This window comes from Megascapheus bottae, chromosome 2, assembly GCF_031878675.1.
Source record: "Megascapheus bottae isolate mThoBot1 chromosome 2, mThoBot2.hap1, whole genome shotgun sequence".
Classification (NCBI taxonomy): Eukaryota; Metazoa; Chordata; class Mammalia; order Rodentia; family Geomyidae; genus Megascapheus; species Megascapheus bottae.
The window spans coordinates 16,562,974-16,590,785 of record NC_143510.1 but is presented as its reverse complement, the minus strand read 5'-3'; the positions used below and the strand labels follow the sequence as shown (position 1 = coordinate 16,590,785).

The 27,812-nt window shown below is 46.2% G+C and overlaps 1 protein-coding gene across 1 annotated transcript; it reads right to left on the bottom strand.

Annotated features, from left to right (window-relative positions):
* On the bottom strand, positions 1 to 27,249 carry Chdh (choline dehydrogenase). The gene is made up of 8 exons (XM_090352967.1): positions 27,188 to 27,249; positions 6,570 to 6,757; positions 5,388 to 6,262; positions 4,036 to 4,165; positions 2,880 to 3,014; positions 2,094 to 2,236; positions 1,659 to 1,761; positions 1 to 1,143 (listed from the first exon to the last, which is right to left on the bottom strand). The coding sequence occupies exons 1-8, from the start codon at positions 27,247 to 27,249 to the stop codon at positions 725 to 727; spliced, it is 2,055 nt and encodes a 684-aa protein (XP_090209093.1). The 3' UTR covers positions 1 to 724.
* Positions 27,250 to 27,812: the final 563 nt, after the last annotated feature.

Below are 27,812 nucleotides of genomic sequence, written 5' to 3'. Positions count from 1 at the left end.
TTTTCTATTATACTTTATTAAGTATACTTACAAGTGTAACAAAGTATTTCTGGAAGGTTTTTGTCAAGGTCTGGAAGGTTCCTCAATCCACTCCACATTGGATGCTGGTTTTCCCCTCCTTGTTCTGGGTCCAGTGCCGTGTGGCAACTCATTTTACTTCTCTGCTGTTGATGGTGGGCTTGGACGTCTTCAGAAAGCCCAACTCAAAATTCATTTTACTTTTAATCTCTGGGATAAGGTATGTCCAACAAGTTACTGAATTCTATAACAAAGATCTTTAGTAAAAGTTATTTGTATGATCGCCCCCCCCCCCCCCAATCTCAAATCCTCACTCTGATACATTTGGCTTTGTCACACTTCGCTGCTTCCCAACAGTCTCAGTGCCTGAGAACTCATAGCCCTGCCTGCTGGGCAGCTCTGGCTGCTTTGAAGACTACTAGTTCAGTACCCCATCTCAGGGGCTGTCTTGAGCGGTTTTGTTTCTTTTAAGGCAGCAGGACCCTGAATTGGAAGCCAGTTGGACAAGGATTAACCCTCCTCTACTGGCTGTCCCTTCAGGTTGGAAAGGAAGGGCCCACGGAGGAATCGCTGAACCGAGTGTTAACTGGTCAATATTGGTCCCATTTCCTAAAACATTATCCAGGTAGCCCTGGGTTGATGGTCCAGACAGCCTGAAGCACGGGCTGTGCTGAGCAGTCCTCTAGGCTTCTCTTGTTTGGCTGCCTTAGCGCTGGGTGTCCAGGGTCATGGGCTTGTAGACAGGGACATCCTTGTCGAAGAGGGCAGGCTGTCCCTTGATAATGTCAGCTGCTTTCTCTGCAATCATGACCACGGGGGCATTGAGGTTGCCACTGACAATGCTGGGCATGATGGAGGCGTCGACGACCCTGAGGTTTTCCACCCCAAGGACCCGGGTCTGTGGATCTACCACGGCAGTGGGATCAGAAGGCTGGCCCATCTTACAAGTACAAGAGGGATGGTAGGCGCTGTCAACTTTTGCCCGCACGAACGCGTCTATCTCTTCATCTGACTGGACATGGCTTCCTGGCTGGATCTCTTCTCCCCGGAAGGGAGCCAGGGCTTCCTGTGCAAAAATTTCTCTGCTCAACTTTATACACTGGCGGAAGTCTTCAATGTCGGTTTCTGTGGAGGAAAAGAGACAAATGAGGCTCCCCCTTTTATCATGCTGGCCTACTTGAAGATTCGCAGCATGGGACATGGAGAACAGCCACCAGGTATGCATCGCCTGCCTACTGTGGTTAGATGACAACCAGGATGGAAAGGGCCTGTTCCAGAGGGCCAGGCTGCAGTCAGGGGTCTGACTCCTCTGGAACACAAGGATAAGAACCCAAGCTCTGCCACCAGTGGGACGAGAGTGTCCCGTTCCATCCAGGACCGAGACCTGCCCAACAAGGAGTGCTGCTCCCTGCGAAGAAACATGACCTGCTTCTAAACTAGATCGTGCTGGAATAAGCACCAGGAGATGTCACAGGGCGGGCCTAGGCCAGGCACTAACAGCTCTGAAACCTGAGCCTCTGTCTCAAGTCATATCAAGCAACTTGGAACTCACTGACGTGTCAGGAAATAGAGCCTAAGGCCATTCTTTCACATGGGTCCAGGTCTGGGCCCAGAGAGACAAAAGGAGCCACGGGGATTACCTGTGGTCAAGTAGTTGGGTTGGATCATAGGGTGGTCCTGGGGGTTTGCACTTTTCAATTTGAGCCAGCCCACACTCGTGGCCCGCATGGGACCCACGTGTACCTACAAGGATCCAGAGAAAGCAGTGTCAGCCACAGTACCCTCTATTAACTCCACCACTCAAGCTTGGGCCCTGGCTTTCCCATGTGGCTGGATCCCACATCTCTTCATGAGCAGATGCAGTTTGGCAAAAGTGATTAAAACAACATGGCTCCTCCCATCAAGCTTTACACTCCATTGCCTAAAACCTTCAAGATGGCACAATCACTTGGCAGCGACCCAGACTGACCTGCCAGGCTCTCCTCTCTCCCCTCCTAGACACCGAGACACTGGAGGGCAGGAGACAAGGCCCTGCCCCAGGGGACAGGACACCAACCCAGGGACCTCCCACTCACCTGGTAGGCCTCCTGCTGGGTCGGGACCCGCCCATGGTCAATCACTTGGGATGGCAGGAAATGGAACTGGATGTCTGGGTGGGGGACCCCAGGCCGGCTGCGAATGAACCCCCCTGTCTCCAGATGGTTTGTGGCGCCTTCTCCTGAAGGTCGGAAGAAGACAAGCAGGAGAGGCAGGCAGGGTGTGGCAGGTAGGCTGGCTACAGCTAGTGCCTGTTCTTAACCTTTAGCAGCTCCTTGCCTCTTCCTGGCCTTGATTCTGTGACCAGGCACCAAGCCCTGTCCGTGGTTGGCCTCTTTCCCCCTGGTGGTCTCACCTAGTGCCATAACTTTAAATCATCACAGATATGCCCAGCTTTGCCAGCTCTGTGTTCCCATTGGCTTTCCCACTGCTTAGTGCAAAGGGCAAGAGCGTGAGAACCTTGAACGTTTCACTCCTGATGAATGAGGAGGCAGAGGCAGAGCTGACAGTCAGTGGTTGAAGACCAAGTGCTGATTCTGCAGCTAGCATCAAGGTGGCCTCTGGGTCTTTTCTCCTGGCTCATGGACCAGCCTATCTACCTATGAGAAAAACAGGACTCTATTCCAGTGGTATCACTTACAGCTAACCCCTTGATGGGCTACTGCTTCCAGCCCTCACACCAGTCAAGCAGGACCTTAGTATCCACAGACTTTGTGGATAGTCAGACCATGGCTTAGGGTTCAACTTGGCATCCAGCTACCTGAAGCCAAGGCCATAATGCCCACAGACCATTTTTTCCCCAAATCCCAGAGGCATATGCCCACCTGTGAGCCCCCACAGCCACTCCAGACCGATGCGGAGCTTACGCAGGGGCTTCTGAGATGAGTACAGGGTGATGGGGCGGGTGCATGCCTGCTGAACATATATCTCCAGGTGGTCTTGCAGGTTTTGGCCAACTCCTGACATGAGAGGGAGTTGTTAGGAAAAAAATGCTGCCCTCTCCCCCAGGGAAAGTGCCACAGCTCCACTCCCTTAGCAGGCTAAATGTCCCCGGCCCACTCACCTGCTGAGCCACATCCTCTTTATTCTCTGGGTCTCAGCTTAAAAGTTACCACCAGCACTGGGAATGTGCCTTAGGGGTAGAATGCTTGCTTAGTTTGCTTGCATGAAGCCCTGGGCTCAATTCCTTCATTACCACACAAACCAAAAAAAAAAAAAAAATGGATGCGGTGCTGTGGCTCAAGTGGTAGCCTTGAGCAAAAGAAGCTCAGGGTCAGTGCACAGGATTTGAGTTCAAGCCCCAGGACTAGCAAAAAAAAAAAAATCATTCCTAGGCTTACAGTTACGACTGGTCTTCCTTCAAAAGCTTCCAAAACCATCTACCTTGGTCACACCCTCCTAGAACAGCCACCAAGGTGTCCTTGGCCAGCTTCATTCAGTAGCATCCTCCAGAAGGCAGTCTATGCCCACAGCAGGCATCACTTGGTAAGTGCCTGGTTGGCTGGTGAACTGCGTGGTTGTTGACCAGTCAGGTGAACAAAAGCCCTGCCACCCCTTGAGGGGAGGAAACCTTCAGAAGAAGGAAGTAGTATGTTGTGCAGACCCTGTGGGATCTCATCACAAGCATGCACCAGCCCTTCCACAGACCACGAAGGACAGCCAGCCCCCTGAGCACCTACGATCTTCACAGGGAGCGCAGGCTTTGGAACCGTGAATTTGCCTCATTCACACTTGGGGTAGATGGAAAGTTCTGGGAGTGGAACCTTCCGGTAAATGAGATGCCTTGGTGATGTGCCTGTTCTGCTCCTGCTATGGGACTTACCCTGGGACCTCCAGCTGGGGTCCAGGGTAAGTGTCTACTCAAGTCCCATGAGACCCCCTTGGGCTCATGGGAAGAATGACCATTCCAGGGATCACTGCTTCTTGTCTAGTTAGGTCCCAGTGAGGGAGGAGTTAGGTCCCAGTGAGGGAGGAACTCACCAGGCAGGTGGCACACCACAGGGATGCCCAGTTTCTTGAGGTCATCTCCATTCCCAATTCCTGAGAGCATTAGCAGCTGTGGAGAGTTGATGGCGCCTCCACTCAGAATCACTTCCTTGCTGGCATAAACCTGAAAGAAGCAAGGGGCTCCTGCTCATACTTCCTGAAGGGCCAGTACTCAGCAGCATGAGGACATGGACTTGGGATGCTGTACCCACGTAGTAGGTCAGGAATACTGCTGCCACTATTGAGAGTCTGCACATAGGCTCAAGACTGGTATGTCTTGCTATCTGGAAAGCAACCTGCGTATGGAATCCTAGTGTGTGAGAATCGAGTGTGGGCCTAGAGCCAGACAGTACTGCAGTCCTCGTCAAAATTGAGTTGACATTCTTGACAGAGAAAATAAATCCTAAAATCTATATGGAAACACAAGACCTCTTAATAGCCAAAGCAATACTGAGCAAAAGGAGCAATGCTTTCAGATTATACTTTGGATCCATAGCCTGGTATGTCATAAAAACAACTGTGTGGACCAACAGAGCGGAATTAGAAGACCTGGGGTAGGGTAGGAGGGGGTGAAACCCTGTAGCCAGAGTCTCCCGGCAAAGATGCCAAACCCATACTGGAAGGAAAAGCGGTTCTGTAGAAGACTGAATGTCGTAGATAGGGAGTCTAGTTTCAATCTGTCACCCTACAAAAACCTACTGGTGAAAAACACTGGATGATACAGAAGTAGGTAATGGCTTTCTGAATAGGGCTCAACAGCTTAGGAAATAATGAAAATTGGCAAATTGAGCTGCATCAAACTAAAAAGCTTTGATACAGCAAAAGACAGTCGCCAGAATGAAGAGACTATCCATAGAATTTGAGGAAATGTCTGCCAGCTATTCATCCAATAGAAGAATAACATCCAGAATATATAAAATACACAGACTGTGTTAAATACTAAAGAACAAAATAATCCAATAAGTGGGCAAATTACTGAACAAAGTATAAATAGGCAATAAAGACATGAAAAAAATGTTGATCATCTTTAGTCCTAAGGGAAATGCAAATAAAGAGCACCCTCTAATTCCAGCTCCAGGTAACTAGAAAGGCGATCAACCTCTAAAGGAAGATCAAGAATGATGCACGTGGGTGTTTACAGCAGCCCGAGGGCCCCTAAACGGATGATGCAGAGATTATGGATGTATTGTTCACAGCGATCAGCCGTGGAGAGTGACCTACCATTTGCAGAAAGACGGAGGTGATGTTACAGGAAGGAAGCCCGGAAGGACAAAGAACCACGTGTTCTTTCACAGAGGGAGCGGGGCCCACACGCGGGGGCAGCGCCCGCGGCCCGGTGCACTCACCCTGTGGCTCCGGCCGTCCTTGAGGAACTCCACGCCCGCCGCGCGGACGCCCTCGAACAGCACCCTGGTCACCAGGGCGCGGACCTCGGCCGTGAGGTTGGGGCGGCCCAGCGCCGGGTGCAGGTAGGCGCAGGCCGTGCTCCAGCGCTGGCCTTCGTGCACCGTCATGTCCATCCAGCCGAAGCCCTCCTGCTGGAAGCCGTTCATGTCGTCGGTGAAGGGGTAGCCGGCCTGCTGGGCGGCCTGCAGGAAGGCCAGGTGCAGCGGGTGGCGCGCGCGGGCCCGGGAGACGCGCAGGGGCCCGTGGCCGCCGCGGTAGGGCCCGGGCCCCAGCTCGTGGCCCTGCGCCTTGCGGAAGTAGGGCAGGCAGTGCGCGTAGTCCCAGCCGTGGGCGCCCTGCCGCTGCCAGCGCTCGTAGTCCTCGGCGTGGCCGCGCACGTACACCATGGCGTTGAGGGACGAGGAGCCGCCCCACACGCGGCCCCGCGGCCAGTACAGCGCGCGGCCGCCCAGGCCCGCCTGCGGCTCCGTGTGGTAGTACCAGTTGTACCTGTCGTCGCTCAGGTTGGCCACCAGCGCGGCGGGCATGTGGATCTTCCACAGCAGCCGCTTGCTGCCGGCCAGCAGGTCCTTGGGCCCGGCCTCCAGCAGCAGCACGCTGCGGCCCGGGTCCTCCGTCAGCCGGCTGGCCAGCACGCAGCCCGCCGAGCCCGCGCCCACCACCACGTGGCTGAACTCGGCCCCGGCGCGCGCCTGGGCCGCCAAGGCCCGGCTGCCGGCGGGCGGGAGCGGGAGCGGCCCCCGCGCTGCGGCCCCGGGCGCGGCTCCCAGGAGGCGCCACATGCTGCTCTGGCCGGGAGGCTCGCTGGCTTCACCTGGAACAGAAGGGGGAAGGCGCTAAGCGTCTGCGGGCAGGGAGTTCGGCCTCGTGGTTCACGTGCTTGCCCGGCATGCCGGAAGCGGTGCTGTGGCTCAAGCGGCGGAGCGCCAGCCCGGAGAAAGTCCAAGACAGTGCCCAGGCCTGAGCTCAAGCCCGGGACGCACGTGCAGACGAGCCTGGGCCTAAACACACGACCTGATTTGAAGGTGTGACCGAGATGGCGGAGCCCCCACCGCGTAAGCATGAGACCCCGAGTGCAAGCCCCTGCCACCAAACCACACACTAGGGCTCAAGGGCTGCACCAACAACACGGATGACCACTTCCCTTGCGTGAAGCCTCCGTCCCCGCTGAGCTATGGTAAGGATAAAGGCGCACCGTGTGGCTTGTGGGAAGAGGGCTTTCCCGGCGGGCACGGAGCCCTGGGCTCCGCTTCTCAGCACCACGTGCTCGTCAAAGCCAAGGTGGTGCCGTGGCTCCAGTTCCAGAGGACTAGCATTGAGCAAAAGCGGCTCAGGGACATTGCCCCAGGAATGGGAAGGAGGCCATGAAGGAGGCACAGGAGGGGGAAGAGGAGAGGGGGGGAGGAGGACCACTGGAGGAGGAGGAAGGGGGATAGAGGAGGAGGAGGGGGAAGGAAAGAGGGAGGGGGAGAAACAGCAGGTGGGGGAGGAACAGGAAGTGGGGAGGAAGAGGAGCAAAGAGCATAGGAGTGGAAGAGGAGAGGGCAGAAGGGGAGGAGGAAAGAAGAGGATGAGCAGAAGAGGTGGAGGAGGATGAGAGGAAGAGGACAGAAAAGAGGAAAGGGGGAGGGAGTAGTGGAGGAGGACAAGAGGAGGAGGACAGGAGAGGGGAAAAGAGGAATAGGAGGAGGGGGAGGATAAAGGGAGGAGTAGGTAAGGAGGCATAGGAGGAGGCGGAGAAGGAAAAGGAGGCAGGAAGATGAGTAGGCAGAGGGGAGGAGGAGGGGAGGAAGAAGAGAGAAGGTAGAGGATGATAGGAAGAGTAGGAGAGGAAGAGGAGAGGTGGAAAGGGGAGGAGGGAAGGGAGAAGAGAGGGAGGAAGGAAGAGGAGCAGGGTAGGAAGAGGTAGGTGGAGGATGAGGGGAAGAGTAGGGTAAGATGAGGTAGAGAAGGAAGAGGAGGGAATGAGGACGGGAGGGGGAGGAGGAGCAGGAGGATAGGGAATGAGGAGAGGAGGTGGTGGAGGATGAGGTAAAGAGGTATAGTAGGAGGGGGAGGAAGAGGATGGGGAGGAGGAAGAGGAGAGGAGAAAGCATGAGAGGAGAGATGGAGGAGGGGAGGGAAGAAGGAAGAAAGGACAGAACGGAAGGAAGGGAAGGAAGTGGAGGAGAGTAAGGGAGGAGAAAAGGAGAGGAAGAGGCAGTGAAGGAGGAGAGGAGGAGGAAGAGGGGAGGGAGAGGGGGGAGGAGGAGTAAGGGTGGAGAAGGAGGAAGAGGGGAGGAAGAGAGGAAACAGGAGTAGGAATAGGAGGAGAAAGCAGAGGAGGATAGGAGGATAGAGGAAGAGTAGGGAGGAAGGAGGAGAGGTAGAAGGAGGAGGAGGGAAGTGGAGGGGAGGAGAAGGAGGAGAGGAGGATGAGAAGGAGCAGGAGAGGAGAGATGGAGAGGCGAGGAGGGAAGGAGAGGAGGAACAGGAGGAGAGAGGAGGAGGTGGATTGGGAAGGAGGACAGGAGGGGAGGAAGAAGAAGGGAGGAGAGGATGAGCAGGGGAGGAGGAGAAGAGGAGAGAAGGAAGAGGGGGAAGGGGAGGAGTGGAGGAGGCACAGGAGCATGAGGAGGAAGTGGAGGAGAGGAGGTTGTTGAGGGGAGGAGTAAGTGAGGAAGTAGGAGGAGGGGGAGGGGAGAAGGGAGAAGGAAGATGAGTAGAAGGAGGAACCAGGGAGGAGGGGGGTGGAGGAGTAGGTGGGGAAGTGTAGTAGGAGGGGGAGGAGGAGAGTAGTATGAGAAGGGGAGGAGGAACTGGGGGAAGGGGAAGGTAGGAAGAAGAGGGGTGGAAAAGGAGGGGGAGGAGGAGAGGAGGAACAAAGCAGGCGGAGTGGAGGAGGAAGAGGAGGGTGGCAGATGGAGGAAGTAGGAGTTTGGTTCCAGGGGTAGGGCTGAAGAGCTCTGCAACAGTACCCAGGCCCAGTTCAAGCTTCATCACTCACTCTCTCTGTCTCTCTCTCCCGCCCTCCCTCCCTCCCTCCCTCTTCCTTTCTCTCTCCCTCTGGCTCGCTCAGAGTTTCTGAAGGGCAAGTAGAAAAGACCAGACTGAGCTCTTTTTGTCTTTTCTTTCTTCATGCCCCACCTCTTTCTCCCCACTTCTCTATTCCTCCTCCTCCTGCTCCTCCTCTCTCCTTTCCTTCTCCTCCTCTCCCCCTCCTACCTTTCTCTTCCTCTCCCGCTCCCCCTCCTCTCCTCCTCTTCCTGGCACCCAGAGCTTTTTTATTCACTTGAGCCACAGTGCCCCTTCGAGCTTTTTTGGAGTAGTTTATTGGAGATAAAGAGTCTCACAGACTTTTCTTCCCAGGCTGGCTTCAAATCACAACCCTTTGATCTCTGCCTCCTGAGCAGCTAGGATTACAGGCATGAGCCACCAGCACCTGGCTTCAAGAATATCTTAAGGAAAGATCCTTAGTGGGGGCAGGTAGAGGACATGCCTTTGATCTCAAAAGTGTTTGCGAAGAAAAATAAGTCTTTAAAGGAGTAACTGGTAAACCCATCTATCAAGCCAGGTGACAGTGATTCATCTGGCTTAATATTAACTCTTCAGGGGGCTAAGATCTGAGGATCATGGTTCAAAGCCAGCCTGGACAGTAAGTCTGAATAAATGGAGAGCTTTTCATGTTTGTAAAATACCATGGACTCAGTATTATCAGATGTCAATTCCTTTCAACTTAACAAATTCAATGCAAACCAAAGAAAAACCAAACTAAGTGGTCTTATGGGCATCTATAAACTGGCCCAATATTTACACACAGGGGCAAAAGACTGCGGATAGCCAACACAATGTTCAGAGAAAAAATACACTGAGACTACCAGAACTTAGAACTTACTATGAATCTCCAGTAATCAAGACAGTTTGGTATTGGTAGACAGATACATCAATATAACAGAATAGAAAGCCCAGAAATAATAAACACATATAAACACATACAGTGATGGTTGACAAAGGAGTAAAGACAATACAAAGCAGCAAAAATGGTCTTTTAAGCAAAGGGTGTTACAACCACTGTACACAAATACACACAGAAACAGAAACAGACATTGTACTCACAAAAATTCAAAATAAACTATAAACAAATGTGAAACACAGAGCTATATAACTCAGAACAATATGCTCGGGTTAGACAAGGACTTTTTAGCTAGGACCCCAAAGGTACAGTCTACAAAAGAAAAACCTTGCAGATTTCATTAAAATACTTAAGCCAGTTGCTTATGCCTCTAATCCTAGCTACTGAGGCTGAGATCCTTTGTGGCTCATAGCCAGCGAGATCCTTGTCTGTCACTAAGCACCAAAAAGAGCCGGAAGTGAGTTGTGGTTCAAGGGGCAAAGCACTAGCCTGGAACAGAACAACTCAGGAGAAAGGGAGCAAGCCCCGAGCTCAAGACCCAGGGCCAGCACGCATGCATAAATACTTTAAAAAGCAACCAAGCCACATTCTGGGATTAAATATTTGCAGAAGCCATATGTGATAAAAGTTATTCAAATATACAGATAAATATACCCAAATCACAATAACCAACAACACATTTATTTCCAGTCCCACACTTAGGCTCAGGGCCTGAGCACTGTCCTTGGGTTTTCTCAAGGCTAGCACTCTACCACTTGAGCCACAGCACCACTTGTGGCTTTTTTCTATGTATGTGGTACTGAGGAATTGAACCCGGGTCTTCGGGAATGCTACGCAAGCACTCTACCACTAGGCCAAACTCCCGGTCCAACACATTTTAAAATGTAACAAAGACAATAAAGTCTGAGACTCTTAACTTCAATTAACTACCAAAAAAAGCGCCAGAAGTCGAACTGTAGCCAGAGTGGAGGAAGCTACCCTTGACCACACAAACTCTGAGGCAGCAGCCAGGCCCTGAGTTCAAGCCCTGGGACGGACACACACACACACACTCCCTGAGTTCAAAAATCTGGCACTGGAAATAGAAATTAGTGGAAGTGGAGGCGCACCAACCAAGTGGGAGACCACCAACCTGAAGCAAAAAGCTAAGCAAGAGTAGGAGCCGGGAGTTCAAACCCCATGATTGGCAATAAGTACATTTTAAAATTAAATTCAATAAAGAATCTGATTCTGTTTTGGGTCTCTGACCATGAGTTGCTTTTTGGCCTCACATCTCCTTTCCCTTTTCCTTGCCCCATATACCTGGGGAGATCAGTTCAGAAAGCCCAGGCTTTCCTACCTTGTGAATTGGTGGGGAAGTTCAAATCAAGCCAGTCAGGCCCCCTGCAGGCAGCCCAGAGGGAGCCACTACAACAGCGGGACCCTTTGGCTGGTGCTTTGTTCAGGCCAACTTAAGGCAGCCAAGAGGCCGCCCTGCTCCACCCACAAGTTCCACCAGTGAGCCCTGGAGAGAGGGAGAGGAAGGGGGGAGGGGGAGAGAGAGGGAAAGAGAGGGAGGGGGGAGAGAAAAAAAGGGTGTGGAAGACGGAGAGGAGAGGGAAGGAGAGGGGTGGGGAGGAGGGAAGGAAGTGAAGAAGAGAAGGGGAGGAGAAAGCGGAAGAGGAGGAGAATGAGGAGGGGAGGAGGAGGAGGGGAGAAGGAAGAGGGGAATGGAAGGGAGGAGAGAAAGGGGAGGGGAGGAGAGAAGGGAGGGGAGGAGAGGAGCAGAGGGAGGGGAGAGAGGAGAGGGGAGAGAGGGAGGAGAGAGGAGAGAGTTTACAGACCAAGCACTCAAAAACAGGATACAAATAGGAACAGATTTAACAAATAGAAACCTCCAAAAGACGTGGGGCTGGAACATAGCCTAGTGGTAGAGTGCTTGCCTTGGCCTTGCATGCCCAAAGCCCTGGGTTTGATTCCTCAGAACTACATACACAGAAAAGGGCAGAAGTGGCCCTGTGCTTCAGGTGGCAGAGCGCTAGCCTTGAACAAAAACTGTCCAAGGAGAGTGCCCAGACCCTGAGTTCAAGCCCCAGGACTGGCAAAAAAGAAAAACTTCAAGACACAGAAACAAAAGATGGCCTAAATAGATCAAGCAACCATGGAAAAGACTCAATTGTTTTGATATCAAATTCTGCCCAATCTGACTTATCGATTCAATGCAAATGCCAGTAATATCCGGTGGCAAAGGGATGGAAATGAAAATGATTTCAAAGGTTGGCAGAGATACAAACACAAAGAAAAAACTATATTATAGTCATATGAGCAAAAACACATACAAACAAGGAGCCACACCATCTCACATCAGTATAGCTCAATCCTAAGAACACAGTCAAAATGTTTGAAAAATTTACAGGAGGTGGTAGTCTGAATTAATTTTAAGGCATGCAATTTCTATATGTACAAAACAGAGTCCCCAAAGTACACAAAGCAGACACAGACAGATCTCAAGAAACAAATAGAAACCTCTGCCCTAATAAGTAAAAACTTCAATAATCAGATTTAAATAATGATAAAGATTAATAAGGAGGTAGATGATCATATTATAAACCAACTGGACATAACAGATAGTGACATAAATATCTATATATACCACATATGTATATATACATATATTGATATATCACTGTTAGATATATATGTCAGGTGGATATCTATATCTGACAGTGATACAGCACTATATATCTCTCTATATAAATCTACCTACATCTGTCTTTCTACATATATATATCATATATATATATGATATATATATACAACTAAGCCCAACAAAAGAGTACACAATTTTCCTCAGATGTGTGTAGACTAACATGTTATATGTTAGGCTACAAAACCAATCTCAATAAACTTCAAAAAGTCTGAAATTGTACAAAGAATTTTTTCAGATCATAGTGAAATAAAACAAAAGCAGAAGGAAACAGAAAAATTCAGAAAAGATGCAAATTAAACATCATTTTTAAACAACTATGGGTCAAAGAGGAAATCACAAAGGAAACTAAAATGTCATAAGACAAAAATTAAAAATGTCATAAAAACATCAAATATCAAAACCTGTGGAATTCAGGATGTACTATTTGGAAAAATGACCTGAGTAACTTGTGGGCAGGGAAAGAAGGGGGAAACTAGGAGAAACTTAAGGAGTGACACTATCCAAATAAAGAACTCATTATCTGACTTATGAAATGGTAACCTTTTCTGTACATCTTTTTCTGTACATCTTAATAATACCAATAACTTAACAACAAAACCCTATGGGTATAATAAAGACAGCAGTACAGAGCAGGAAACTCACAAATGCCTTTCCTCTGAAAGAACTAGAACAACTAAACCAAGAGCTAGCAGAAGGAAGGAAATAAAGATTCCAGCAGAGATAATAAAAAAACAAAAGAGAAAGCTGATGAAGATAAAAGTTTGCTCTTATAGCAACAGTGATCAAGCTTTATAGTGGTACTTGATGGTGGATCTCAGAAACTTTTCCTCTGTATTCAGGAACAGGACTCCGGTGCTTGCCTTCGCCATTTCTATGCACTACGCAAACATATAATATTACATGTACTTGCCAAAACAACTAAAGCAAAAAAAGGGAAAAAAGAAACTAGGAAGTAATAACATTATCTCTGTTTACAGATAACAGAATCCTATACATAGAAACCAAAATTTACACACACACACACACACACACACACACACACACACACAAAGAGCAAATGTAGCAGAGCTGTAACATACAAAACTGACATATAAAATTAGATTTATCCAGGCCCTGGTGGCTCATATCCACAATCCTAGCTACTCGGGAGGCTGAGACAGAGCTGAGAATCAAGGTTCAAACCCAGCCCAGGCAGACAAATCTTTGAGACTCATCTATTTTTTCTCTAATTAACATAAATAAATAAAAATAAAAACAAAAACCCCAAAGTGGAAATGTGGCCTAAGTGGTAGAGAGCCATCCTTGAGCTAAAAAGCTGAGACACAATCCTGGCCATGAGTTCAAGTTCCAGCACCAGCACAAGAAAAAAATTACTTTTTTCTACAGTAATGAGAAACAAATTCAAAAAGAAATGGAGATAATTCCATTTACAAAGACATTAAAAACAGCAATGTATTAAGCATAAATTTAACCAACAGTTAAAGATGTATACATGAAAAAATACAAAATGTTGCTGATTTTGTGGATGTGCACGTGTATGTATGTCTGTGTGTGTGTGTGTGTGTGTGTGTGTGTGTGTGTGTGCCATTCCTCGAGTTTCAAGCCCCAGGGCAGGCACAAAAATAAGTAAATAAGAAAATAAGATAAAGTACAAAATAAAAATGTTGTTGGAAAAAGAAGAAAGAAAAGAGAGGGGTTAAGGCAATATAATAGAGGTGGTAAACTTGTTCAAAGTACAATCCATGTATCACAATGGAACCGTCTTGCAAATTAGTGTATATTTTTTAATTTTAAGAAAAAATAAACCATACTTCATCAAAATTTAATGCTTTGGGGACTGGGAATGTTACTCACTGATAAAGAGTGGCTGTCTATGTTTGCCAAGCTAACCACACAAGGCTAAACAGACACAAACATTTATGCATTTAAAAAAAAAATCGCTTTCAGGGCCAGGAGTTTGGCCTAGTGGTAGAGAGCTTGCCTAGAATGCACGAAGATCAGGGTTCAATTTCTCAGTACCACATACATAGAAAAAGCCAGAAGTGGTACTGTGGCTCAAGTGGTTGAGCTTTGGCCTTGAGAAAGCCCAGGGACAGTGCTCAGGCCCTGGGTTCTAGCCCCTGGACTGGAAAAAAAAACCCAACTCTGAGTAACATTTCAGAAGGAAGAACTCAAGTCAAAGCTGTAATCCTAGCCATTCAGGAGGCTGGGATGAGAGGAACTCTTGCTCGGAGTCAGCCTTGGCAGACAAATCCATGAGGCTCTCTGTTTAAATAACTAGCAAAAAGCCAGAAAAGGAGGTGAGTTTCATTCAGGTGCCAACCATGATCGAAAAAACTGAATGAGAATAAGAGGCACTGAGCTCAAGTCCCAGTAACCTCATAAAAAGAAAAGAGGAAAAGGGAAAGAAGATGGAGGAAGAACAGGAGGAAGAGGAGGAAGAAGAGGAAGAAGAGGAGGAGGAAGAGGTGGAAGAGGAAAAAGAGGGGAGAGGAAAAAAAAGAGGGGAGAGGAGGAAAAAGAGGGGGGAAGAGGAAAAAATGGACAGAAGAAAGCAAGTAAAGGTACCAGTCAAGCTTGATTTAAAAAACAAAAAACAAAAAAAAAAAAAAAAAACAACCTGTAGTCAGCTGGGAAGGCTGAGACTAAAACTAAAGGATCACCTCAGTCTGCAGTAAAGACTCAAACACACACAAAAAATCACTTTCAAGAGTTAAATGACAATCCACTAAAGAAGAAAAACACTGCAAATCATGCATGTGCTAAGGTCTTAATATTCAGTAATTATAAAGAATTACAACTCAGTAACAAGGACCAATCCTCTCAAATAGAAAAGGACTTGAACAAAAAACTCCTTCTAAGAAGACATGTAAATAATAAACTGATACAAAAAGCTTCTCAGCGTCACCAGTGAAGTACAAATCAAACCCATAATGGGCTGTCACTCCCCACCCATTATTACAGCTACAACACAAAGATGGAAACTAACGAAGACTGGCAAAGTGGTGAAGAAACTGGAATCTTTATTCACTGCTAGTGACAGTATAAAATGTTGCAGCCACCTGAGGCGGGGGAGTTAGCAGTTACTCGAAAAGTTAAACATGGAGAAGCCATAGGGTATTACAGTTCTACTCCCGGGCTTAGCAAAACAAGATGGAAAGCAGATTGAACAGATAGGGACACACCCTATTTGCAACCACACTACCCACAACAGGCTGACAGGTATGTGGACACACAAAATGGAGTATATAGATTCAAGGGATTATTATTTGATCTTAAAAAGGAACAGAATTCTGATGTATACTATGACACAGATAAACCTTGAAAATATTATGCTTAGTGAGATAAGCCAGACACCAAACAACAACCAGAATGTGATTCCATAGACAACAGGTACCAAGAATAGACAAATTCATAAAGACTGAAAGTAGATGAAGGGGATTCTTGATCACATTCATTTCCAGGAGTTGGGGGAGAGAAGCAGGGAGCTAATATTAAAGGGAGCAGTGTTTCTGTTTGGAGTACTGCCAAGTTCTGAAAGTAGAAGGTGGTGTGCCCCTGTCCAGCAGTCAAGGAGACCCAGAGCAGAGCTGCCAACCCCCTGGCGGAGAAGTTGAGGTCATCATCAAATGTGGATTATTTAAAGTGGATACAAAACTGTTTCTGCCATGCAGACAATTAAATGTGTTTTTGTGGGAGATGGTGCTGTTGGTAAAATCTGCCTCCTGATGTCTTACACAACAAGTTTCCATCTGATTCTGTACTGTTTTTGACAACTCTGCAGTCACCATTATGGTTGGTGGTGAGCCATATACTCTTGATCTTTTCGATACTGCAGGGCAAGGAGATTATGACAGATTATAAATGCTGAGTTGTCCACAAACAGATGTCTAGTCTGTTTTTCCATGGTCTCACCATCTTTATTTAAAGATGTAAAAGAACAGTGGGTGGCCGGGTGAAGTGGCTCATGCCTGTAATCCTATTCAGGAGGCTGAGATCTGAGGATGGCAGTTCAAAGCCGGCCCGGCACAAGAACGGGAGACTCTTATCTCCAATTAATCACTAGAAAAGACCTTTTGAAACAATGAAGACTAGTACTGATCATTTTTTCTGACAATATACAGTTATCAAACTTAAATAATATTTGGAGGGGGGAGGGGGAGCTGGGTGTGTGGCCTAGTGGTAGAGTGCTTGCCTAACATGCATGAAGCCCTGGGTTTGATTCCACATTACCACATACACAGAAAAAGCTCAAGTGGTAGAGCACTAGACTTGAGAAAGCCCAAGGACAGTGTTCAGCAGGCCCTGAGTTCAAGCCCAAAACTGGGGGGAGGGGAGAGCAGGAAAGACCTGTTTTGTTTTTTTGGTGGTGGTGTTTAAAAGGCATGCTTGTGTCTATAACAACAGACTAATTCTGAATTGTTGAGACTGCACCCTGGTTCCATTTTAGAGGATTTTTTCCCCACGGGGGTGAGTCATGTGTGGGGGATGCATTTTTTAGGTTTTTTTTCTTTTTAATTAATCAGCTGACAGCCCTTTGTGGAGGGGGGAGGATGGGTTAACTCTATATCCTACTTCCTAGGTCTAATTTAGAAAATGTGTTCCCTATCTGGTGCTCTTGGGAAGGAGTATAGTAAACGTCTTATTTAATAACATATTCCTTTTTTGAAAGTTGCCTTTTTTCTCCACCTTTGAGTAGATCCAGTATTTGATGATGTTCATAAAAGTGGGTGGAGTCCATCTTGCCTGCCTCTTTTCTAAGTTGCACTCTATGTGTGGCTGTGACTTCCAAGGAAATTCATTTGCCATTTGCTTTTTTTTTTTTTTTTTTTTTAGGGGAGAAGTGATTTCTAACTTCTTTTACTCAAAAATGAAGAAAAGTATTGCATCTTTTGAGCTACATCGAATTGACTACATATATAATATTTTTTCCCTGTCACCTTAGCATAGATTTGCAAGTCAGTAGTGTGTGTTATTCTTAGAAGCCAGCTGACTACTGGCCTACAGAGAAATTCTGAGAGGGGTGTGGGAAGACAGATGCCTGTAAGATAACCAGCACCCTTTCTGGTGATGAGGCTGGCAGGCCTGCTTCTTGAAAAGCCAGGAAGAGTAACATGGGAATCATTCAGGGGAATCCCTTTTTTCTGTCTTGCACATGAAGAAACCTTGAGCAATCTGCTGAAGCTCTCCTTCAATAACAATGACAAGAGTCTTATTAAGACTATTATAAGTGTTTAGAAAATCATTTCCACCTTCCTCATATCCTAATTCTTACAGATTCATTAGTATTGAACCAATGCTTTCCTGTGTCTTAATTTGTATGTGTTCTTTTCAGAAGTATTAAACAAAACTCTTCAACAAAAAAACAAAACAAACAGAAATGTAAGGCATAGTATAAAGCATACACCATGTTAAATATATTTAATGCCATTGAAATGTACACTTGAAATGATTTAAGCAGTTTTACATATATGTTACCATAATAAAATAAATCATCAAGCTGAAGAACACAATGGCTCATGCCTGTAATCCCAGCGATACGGGATGTGTAGATAGGAGGATGTCAGTCTGAGGCAATAAAAAAAAAGGTGCTAAGAACCCTCTATAAACCTAACTATATTGAAACAGTCTTGAATTTGTATATGGCAAAATAGTAGGATATAAAATCAACCCACAAAAATCAGTAGTTTTTTAGGTCAGGAGTTTGGCCTAGTGATAGAGTGCTTGCCTAGCATACACTAAGACCTGAGTTCAATTCCTCGATACCACATACATAGAAAAAGTGGGGAGTGGTGCTGTGGCTCAAGTGGTAGAGCTCTAGCCTTGAGAAAGCCCAAGAACAGTGCTCAGGTCCTGAGTTCAAGCTCCGTGACTGGCAAAAATTAAAAAAAAAAAAAAAAAACTGAAGAAGACCCTGCAAGTGGAAGGACTTCCTGTATTCACAGATTGCCAGAATATCATAAAGATGGCCATACTGCCAAAGGCCACCTATAAATTCCATGAAATACCTATCAAACTACCAATGTCATTCTTAAAATAACCTCAAAACTCATGCAGAACTACAAAATTCCCATGTAGCCAAAGCAATCCTGGACAATAAAAAAAAAAGTAACACCAAAGTATCACAACTCCAGACTTCAAACTTTACTACAGAGCCATACTAACAAAACACTGACACAGAAACAAACCTAAAGACCAATAGAATAGACTAGAAGCCCATATATCTATAGACATCTATTATTTGACAAGTCACTTTCAACAAACAACATTTTAAAAAAAAGAAAGAAAAAAAAGACATTCATATATTTCCAGCTGAAACTGTCTTTTCACCCATCACCTGGTACTAATATCAATTCAAAATGGATTAAAGAGCGCAATGTAAGAGCTGAAACCTTCAAACTACTACAGGAAAGAGTGGAAGAAACATTATAACTTATTGGCATAGACAGGAACTTCCTGAGTAGAATGCCAAGGGCTCAGAAAATAGAAGGAATTAACAAATGGGATTCCATCCAAGTAAAAACTTTATGCACAAAAAACCAACATCATTACTAAGTGTGAGAGATCTTTGCCATCTGATAATAGCTTAATATCTACAATACATAAGGCTCTCTAAAAACTCCCAAATAACCAAACAGGCAATGGAGTAAACAGAGAAACTTCTTAGAAGAAACAAAAACAACCAAGAAACACATCTCAACATTTCTGGCCATAAAGGAAATGCAAATTAAAACAACACTGAGATTCCATCTTACCCCCAGTAAGGCTAGCCATTCGATTGTCCATTCATTCACCCACCCCCCCAAAATTTAATAAGCACTAAAATAAAAAAATAGATACTAGCAGAGATACGAGTGGGGAAAGGGAGAAGAACCCTATTACACTGTTGGTGAGAGTGCAAACTAGTGCAACCACTTTGGAAGGAAGGCAGTTTGGAAATTTCCTCAAAAAGCTAAACAAAGAAAGGCCTGCCCTATGACCCAGCAATACTACTCTTTGGCATCTATCCAGAACATTCTTAGTCAGGATACAGTAAAGACATTTGCACATTCATATAAGTTATGAAGACAGCCCAGTTGTCCTTCAACAGATGAATGGATCAAGAAAGTGTAATTCAAGTCTGAATACTGTTAAATGACTGACTCAATTGAAACTAACATAACAACAGAAGCAGCCATCCTCTCTGAGCCTCCTAAAGCACTGGGCACATACACAGAGAGGGGGCCTTCATCATTATTGTTATCACCATCAGCCCAATCCATAGAGGGAAGAAGTCCAAGAGATGTGTCCCATTTCAGGTCAGAGGCTGAACACACCCCACTACAGGTCCAACCAACAAAGCCAATTTGGGGGAGCCAAAAGATCACAATTTGCATGGGGAGAGGGCGTGAGGCACAGTAGGACTTGGGAGGCTAAGAAGAGGGGTCATTGTGATGAGACTTGCCTGAGCTGAGCGATAGTGACAGCCCAGTGGGCAGCTGCTCTCTTCCCAGAGGAACCTCCCTGCCACCCTAACTCAGGGTACCCTATGATGTTGAAATCAACTTCTCCATGGCCTATAGTCCCTATAGTAAGATTTCTGATGGCCTGGTCCCTGCCAGTCCCCTCTCTTCCTCTTGCGAGTTACTCTCTGGGCTCCAGGTAAAGGAACCACCTTCCCTTCTTCCCCTGGGGCCTCGTACATGTTAATCCCTCTTCCAGGCCTGTGTTCTGATTTCTGCCTACCTGGTCCACTCTTCCCTGACTGTAGGACTCATTCAGGAGTCATTTCTTCAGAGAGCTCTCCTCCACACTGGCCACATGCATGCTGTGGTATATATATACAATGGAATTCTACATAGCCAACAGACAAGATAAAATAATGGCATTTGCTGGGAAGTAGATGAATCTAGAGCAAATCATGTTGGGTGAGATAAGTCAAGACCAAAGGCACATGGTATCCTTTATATGTGGCTATTAGATCCAAACAGTATAAGAAGAAGAACTCAATATTTTGGTACCCAAGGTTATGGACATGGTCTTGGAGATATAAGCCTAATTACATAGACATAAAAATCTAAGATGAGCTATATACTTTATAGACATAATGTTTTATTACATAGATTAATATGTATCTATGACATAGAAACCCTCAGCTTAAATTTAATTATGTTCTAAAACCTAAGTGCCAGTGATTGTACACAGAGATTTCCTTCTTGAATACTTGTTTGTTAAACATGACATTTGAAATATAATATAAAAATCAATGTTAACAAATTCTTTAATCAAAAAAAATAATTCAAAGTTAAAACAATTTTCATTAAAAGTCGAGTTTCTTTTAGCTGTGCACCAGTGGTTCACACATCTAAGGCTGAGATCAAAAACTCCCAGGAGAGTCTTACCTCCAATTAAGTGCCAGACTAGAGGTGTGGTTCAAGTGGTAGGAGAGCCAGCTGTGAGTGGAAAAAACCAAGTGAGATGACGGTGAAACCCTGAGTTCAAGCCTTAGTATGACCACAAATAAAAGTTTCTCTTCCTAGGAACCTCAGTTCCCACATAGTGATGCACAACAAACAGCTGCACTGGAGGAAGCAGAGCTGTGGCTTCGGTGGTAAAAATTATAGTCTTGAATATAAATAACAAAGCTCACAGACAGCAACCAGTCCCTGAGTTCAAGCCCCAGGAATCACACACACACACACTCTCACAATTATAATCTTCCCCTGAGATAGCTCCAACTCATAGCCAATTCTCCATAGCACTGGGGTGATCTTAGTGTGAGGGGACCCCAGAGCCAGCAGAAGTCGGAAAGATATGAAGTTCAGCTTGGACTTCACCCAAATGTCACATACATGGGAGATGACTAAAATCGCAGGGGCTTTTCCTTGCAGTTGTGGCAGGGGTCTGGATCACCACAGGAAATGCAGAGGAACATGCAAAAGGTCAGTGTCAATAGAATCTGGGCAGGGAAAATATCACATATTCCTTTAACAAGAAGGCCAAGTATATGAATGTAGGACAGGAGGAGGAAAACCTACAGATTATGAGAGAAGCACAGGATGTACCTGCTTATCATACTGAGAAGCTCTTAACTGATCCTAGGGACTAGAAGAGTGGAGATCCGGAAGATCTGAAGAAATCTCTGGGTGATGTGATAAGGGTCCTGCAGCGAACTCATTTCATAGCACTTTTTCAGAAACACATAAGCTATTGAGGACTTGGTTTAAAATCATCCCAAGAGGGTGAGGCAGACAAGGCAGACAATATATGCAGTGGAGTCTCTAGCTTAATTTTGACTTCACCTAAATTTGTAGGGTATTCAAAAGAGGGTTTCTGTAGCTGTTAGTGTGGAATCTCAAATAGCCCTAAAAAGGAAGGGAGCCCGGCACCACTAGTTCATGCCTGTAATCCTAGCTACTCAGGAGGCTGAGATCTGAGGATCCAGGTTTAAAGCCAGCCCCGGCACTAAAGTCGGTGAGACTCTTACCTCCAATTAACCACCAGAAAACCAGAAGTGGTGCCGTGGTTCAAAGTGGTAGAGTACTAGCCTTGGGCATAAGAGTTAAGGGACTGAATTCAAGTCCCATTACCCACAGGGGAGGGGAAAAAAAGGGAGGGGGAGAGATACTTGGGCTGGGGGAGGCAGAGGCCTGGTTCCTGGCTAAGGGCTAATACTATCTTTCAGGAGCTTGATACCTTCTGCTAATCTTTTGTGGAGCTCTCTCTTTCAAGCACACTTTTCTAAATGAGTTTTCTAAATTTCAGCGACAAAGCATTCATCTCACAGCCAGCAAATGACAGGATACAGTATAGTCTGGCAGGTGAGAGCAGAGTGGTCCTTGCTCATTCTCTGTTTGCAATAGTCTATGAAAGATAAGTACAGAATGGAAGGCAACATTGAGAAACTTCTCAAGCCTTTGCAGTGACCTCAAATGGATGTATCTAGAAGTAAGACAGGGCCCTTTCATTTTGTATAGACTCGCTTTAATTATTACAGTGAATGTCTTTGGCATTTAAAAAATCAGACCATGAGTAATTAAATTTTCAAAAGCAAGCTGGGTGAGGTGGCTCACCCCTGTAATTCTAACTACTCAGGAGGCTGAGATCTGAGGATAAAGGTTCAAAACCAGCCCAAGCACTAAAACAAAAAGTCCACAAGGCTCTTATCTACACTCACCAGAAAACTGGAAGTGGCGCTGTGGCTCAAGGGGTAGGTTGGCAGCCTTGAGCTCAAGAGCTCAGGGACAATGCCCAGGCCCAGAGTTCAAGTCCCAGGACCGATTTAAAAAAAAAAAAAAAAGCAAATAAATGGATTTCTAGTCCTTCACCACAGAGAGACTGAGAATGTTATGGACCAGATATTAATCCGCCAGAGAGCCCAAATATGCCATCATCAAACATGACAGGGGGCCTACAAAGTGCCTAAGTTTCCCTGCCACCATCTGTAGTAGTAACTCTAGTACTCCCAAAAAACATGGCCTCCTAAGCATAGCAGCTCTGTAAAAGCCCATGTGATTCACAAGTCTACATTCATTTGCTCATGTCAGGGCAGGCCAAGCCTCCAGCAAGGGGCAGCAACTCCAGCAAAGCAGTCCAGAAGGGGGGCCAAATGTCTACCCTAAAGCCATGATCAGCCAGCCAATGTTCACACACACAGCCACTGCTGATTCCTTTCCACGCTTCAGCCACTACAACGCAGAGGTCAGGAAAGTACTGAGTTGGAAAAGAGATTTCCCTGATAGAAGGATTCTTCCAAACCCACTGTGATCCTCCAAGAACTTGGAATAAAGATGAAATTAATCCCTAAGTAATCACAAGGAGACACACAGAGTAGTAGTCAGCAGAGAGGTTTACCATGGGAAGAGAAAGGAAGGTGCAAGGAAGGAAGACAGAAAGTGGCAATAGTGGGGAGTTGGTCTTCATCTCAGAGCGTTGATGTCCTCTGATTGGGCTGAGGGTTCCAGTTCAGAAATCAGTCACCTAGATGTTTATCCTATTCTGATGCTATCACTGAGACCCACCAGGCCTCAGTTGGCCTTACAATCAGTCTCTTGACATGGGTGTCTTCTCTTTATGGTCTTTTTATAGGTATTCCTCCAGGGCGCAGATTTTTTTTTTTTTAAAGAAAGTACTTTCAATTCCTAACCTAATCACTCATCTAGGGGCACTGTATGTCATTTAACATCCTTAAAAGCACAATGGAGGCAAGGCATTCGTGGCTCATGCCTATAATCCTATCTACTTAGGGGCTGAGATTTGATGATCGCAGTTCAAGCCAGCCTGGGCAGAAAAGTCCATGGAAGTCTTATCTCCAATTGACTACCAAAAAGCTAGAAGTGGATCAGTGGCTCAAGAGTAGAGTGTTAGCCTTGAACACAAAAGCAGAACAGTACCCAGGCTCAAGTTCAACCCCCATGACTGGAACCAAAAACAAAAATAGCAGCAGCAAACAGGGAGTCTATGAAGTCCACAGAATGGCCTGAATTCCCTCTTCACACTTTTATCTTAATTCTCTTAATCACAGGTTAATTCAACTATCATTGACTGACCCTGCATTTCCACAAAATCAGGTGTTCTGTCTTATACACCATCACCCTGTTTATAGATAGGGATCTGAGAGAAAAAGTATACCCATATATACTGGGTATACCTATGTAACTCCTGTGTGTTCTGGACTGTCTTTGAAACTCCAATGTGATAACAAACACGACAATCATCACACATCAGGAGACAGCACAGAGATCACAGCCATGGGCAGGACACACTAGTTGTAGGGTTTTGTCCCGTGAATTGGCTGGCAGAGCATGAACAACCAAGTTTCCACCATGACTTGAGTCTACCTGCTTTCCTGAGCCAGCCCCGCCCTCTAAGGCATAGTAATGTGTGGAGTTCTGTGGCCCTGACAGTGCAGAGCAAAACCTGAATATTGGCTTCGGGGTAAAAAGCTTAAACCTGGCATTAAACTCAGTTCTGCTGAGGAGTCCAAGTAGCTGGAAGGGAAGAGTGAGGAAGGGAAGAAGGCATACCAAGGGCCAAATGCCAACGCCTACTCTCCCAGCTCAGCTTCAGGAGTGCTGGCAGGCAGCTCGTATTTGCCAGACCAGCAAGCTCTTCATGAGACAATGAATTCACTGTTGATGGGCCAGGGCCTTGATTAATATTTGCAAGAGAACAAAGTGGAAAATTCCACCTGTGTGGGTGGAGGCTAGACCCAGGAAACGTCAACAATCCTCACTGCCTTGTTGTCTCAGGGATGAACCCAGCAGAGCCACAAAGGTTTACAGAGCCGTGACATGATCCGGAGACTGTCCTTACTCTTGGGACCAAGGGAATTTTCCCATTTGCATATTAGGATTTTTTTAATTCTCTTGCCTTCCCTGCCCTAAATCTACACAGCAGTATTTGTGTGTGTAGATTCAAAAAAGCCCACCAATACCATGACTTGAATCTTTAATTCTTGCGCAGTTTTCTTCAACATAGCTGGCACTCTATCACATGAGCCACATCCCCAGTCTAGCATTTTGCTAATTAATGGAGGTAAAAGTCTCCAGGACTTTCCTGCTTTGATCTCAACCTCTGACTAGTACAGGCAGGAGCTGTAGGTACCAAGCTCAACACAACAATTTTAAACCCTTCAACTTCCTTTCCCAACTTCTGCCATGAGTCTCCTGATAGCCTGCTAGTGAGGCAGAGCTGAGGTTAGCAACACACTATAGGAATAGCGAGACTGAGAGACCAAAGTGCCTGACCACGACCAAGAGATGAAAGTGAGTACCAGAGCCAGGCAGTCTAGAGACTGGGAGTCTCAGCCCTCACTGGCAACACAGAGCCTGTTTGGGGGTAGGGGAGTCTTGGTAAGGGGCCAATAGTCCTGAATAGAAAGCTTTTCTAAAGTCAGATACAGTACCTGGTATATTGTATATATGTTTATTTATTTGAAATAGGAAAGGGAAGAGGAAAAAACAAGATGATTGAGGGTGTGGGGGGAGGGAAATGGGAACAAAAACATGAGAAAGGGTAGCAATGTGTGAGAAGTAATACACCTACTACCTGGTGAATGTAACTGTAACCCCAACAATTAAAAAAAAAAAAAGACTTTTCCAGGCTTTGGCCCAGCCCATGACCTTTGCCTGCTTGTGGAAAAAGAGGAAGAAGTTCAAAGCAGCTCTACTAGGTGGGTAGGCTTTTCCATACCCTTGGAAGAAGGTATACCTTGAGTTATTTCTTTACTCAGAACTTTAATGAGCACTTACTAAAGTCACCTTCAAGTGTTTTGGAAATCCAGCCTTGGCAGACTATGACTGAAAGGGTCTCCAAAGGTCACTCCGATCCTCTAGTCACTCTATGGTCTCATTTAGCCCCATTTTACAGAAAAACAACCAGAGGTTCTGAGAAGAGCTACGAGGAGGAAGCTGGGCCTTGCTGAACCCAGGTGCCCCTGCCTCCAGGTTTCAACCCACAGTTACTGGGCTAAGGGATCCAAGCATGCTGGGTCCCTTTCGGGAGGCCTTTTAGAGAGAGGCTTGTGGCATGAACCAGTGTGAGAGCCTCAGAGATGTCCTGTTCGCCCATGCAGAACTCCTCTCTCTTTCTCTGCGTACTCCACAGCCGGTCCTGTGCAAGCCTCAAGCGCACACCCATTCCAGAAGTCCCACAGCATGGACGCATCTTCTCTAAGCCTATCATTGCTGGCCCCAGGAGTGGCTGATGAACTTAATCTGGCTGTTCAGAAGTTGCTTTACACCCTTACCAAGAGAACAACCCCTCCTCACACATGCTCAGGGACTTCCATTCCATCTTCCCTCCACTCTTCCTCTCTCCTTTTTGGACCTCTCCTATTCCCTAGTGAAGGAACTTAGCCATCTCCTTTCTAAAAATGAAACTACCCTCCCCCCGCTGGGAATGGTGGCTCATGCCAGGAATCCTAGCTACTCAGGGAGGCTGAGATCTGAGGATTAAGGTTCAAATCCCAGGCACAAAAGGACCTGACTCTTATCCTCAATTAACCTCCAGAAAACGGGAAGTGACTTGGCTCAAGGGTAGGGCAGTAACCTTGAGCAGAAGAGGTCAGAGACAACACCCAGGCCCAGGGGTAGGGCAGTAGCCTTGAGCTGAAGAGCATAGGGACAGTGCCCAGGAGGAGTTCAAGCCCCATGACCCACCAGAAAAAAACCCAAAACAAAAATATCCAGTATCTACAGGGAACCCAAGAACGAATCCCCCCAAACCCAACAAACCAATCACTTAATGGGCAAGGGAACTAAAGAAAGACATCAAAAGAGGTGGTTAAAATGGCAGAAAAGCATATGAGAAAATGCTCATCATCCATGGTCATAAAGGAAATGCAATTAAAAACAACTGTAAGTTATCACCTTACCCCAACAAGAATGGCCAAGATTTTGAACTCAAACAGATGCTGGTGGGGTTGTGGAGAAAAAAGAACCCTACTGTACTGCAGGTGGATTTGTAAGCAAGTTCAGCCACTCTGGAAAGCAGTGTGGAGGTTTCTTAAAGAACTGAAAATAGACCTTCCCTACGATCCCACCATACCACTCCTGGGCATCTATCCTGAACATCATAACCCAAGATATGATAAGGACACCTGCTCAGCTATGTTCATCTCTGCACTATTCACAATAGCCAAGCGATGGAAACAATCCAGATGCCCTACTGTAGATGAATGGATACAGAAAATGTGGTATATATATATATACAATGGAATTCTACGTAGCCATCAGACAAGATAAAATAATGGCATTTGCAAGGAAGTGGATGAAGCTAGAGTGAATCATGTTGAGTGAGATAAGACCAAAGGAACAAAAGCTACATGGTATCCTTTGCTGCATGTGGCTATTAGAGCCAAACAGTACAAGAGGGAGGACTCAATATTTGCATACCCAATGCTACAGACATGGTATTGGAAATATAAACACAACTACATAGACATAAAAATCTATGACTCTATAGACATGTTTTATTACATAGATTACTATGTATCTGACATACAAAGCCTCAGCCTGATTTTAATTATGTTCCAAAATCTAAGTGCCAGTGATTATATATAGAGTCCCTTCTTGAATACTTGTTTGTTAAACACATTTGAAATATGATGTAAAAATCAATGTTAATTCTTTAATAAAAAAAAAACTACCCTCCACCTCTTCTATTTCTGAGCCTACTTCCTCTCGCTATACTGTCGGTCTTTCCGCCAGACCATGTTGGACTTGGATTTGGTACCCATGTGTCCTCCTGCCTCTGGGGTCTCAATCTTGGGCTTCCTGCTCTAACCAGCTCCCCAGTCCCTACTACCCCAGGCTTTCCTCCCCAAAAGCACTAGCAATGGATAACTCACAGACTTGTCCCCCGACAGGGCTTTACAGTCCAAGTTGTCCTGAAGTCTCTGTACTTATTAGCTGAAGCAGGATCTGCTCTACCAGCACAACTCTGAGCGTGGCCTGGGGCAGGCTCTCACTATTCACTGTCAGCATGAAGGCTGGTGATGACCTATGCTTCTCTGGTCTCTGAGAGGTTAGCCCTACCTGCACCCCCTCCCCCACACGGGTGGCCTTTAATAAACTGAAGACTGCCCACCATCTAAATGCCAGAGTCGGTTCCTTGACAACACGGGACAAAGTCCATGGTTTCAAGCTGCTTCCATTGGTAAGAAGGGTGGACACCGGTGGCCTTGAACGTGCCTCTCACTGCACTCTTCAGTTCCAGAGCACCAAGTGCAATTCACCTTTGCACCCTTTGGCAAGTGTTTACTGTACAGAAAGGGCCACTATGGGAGCTAGAAATGATTGT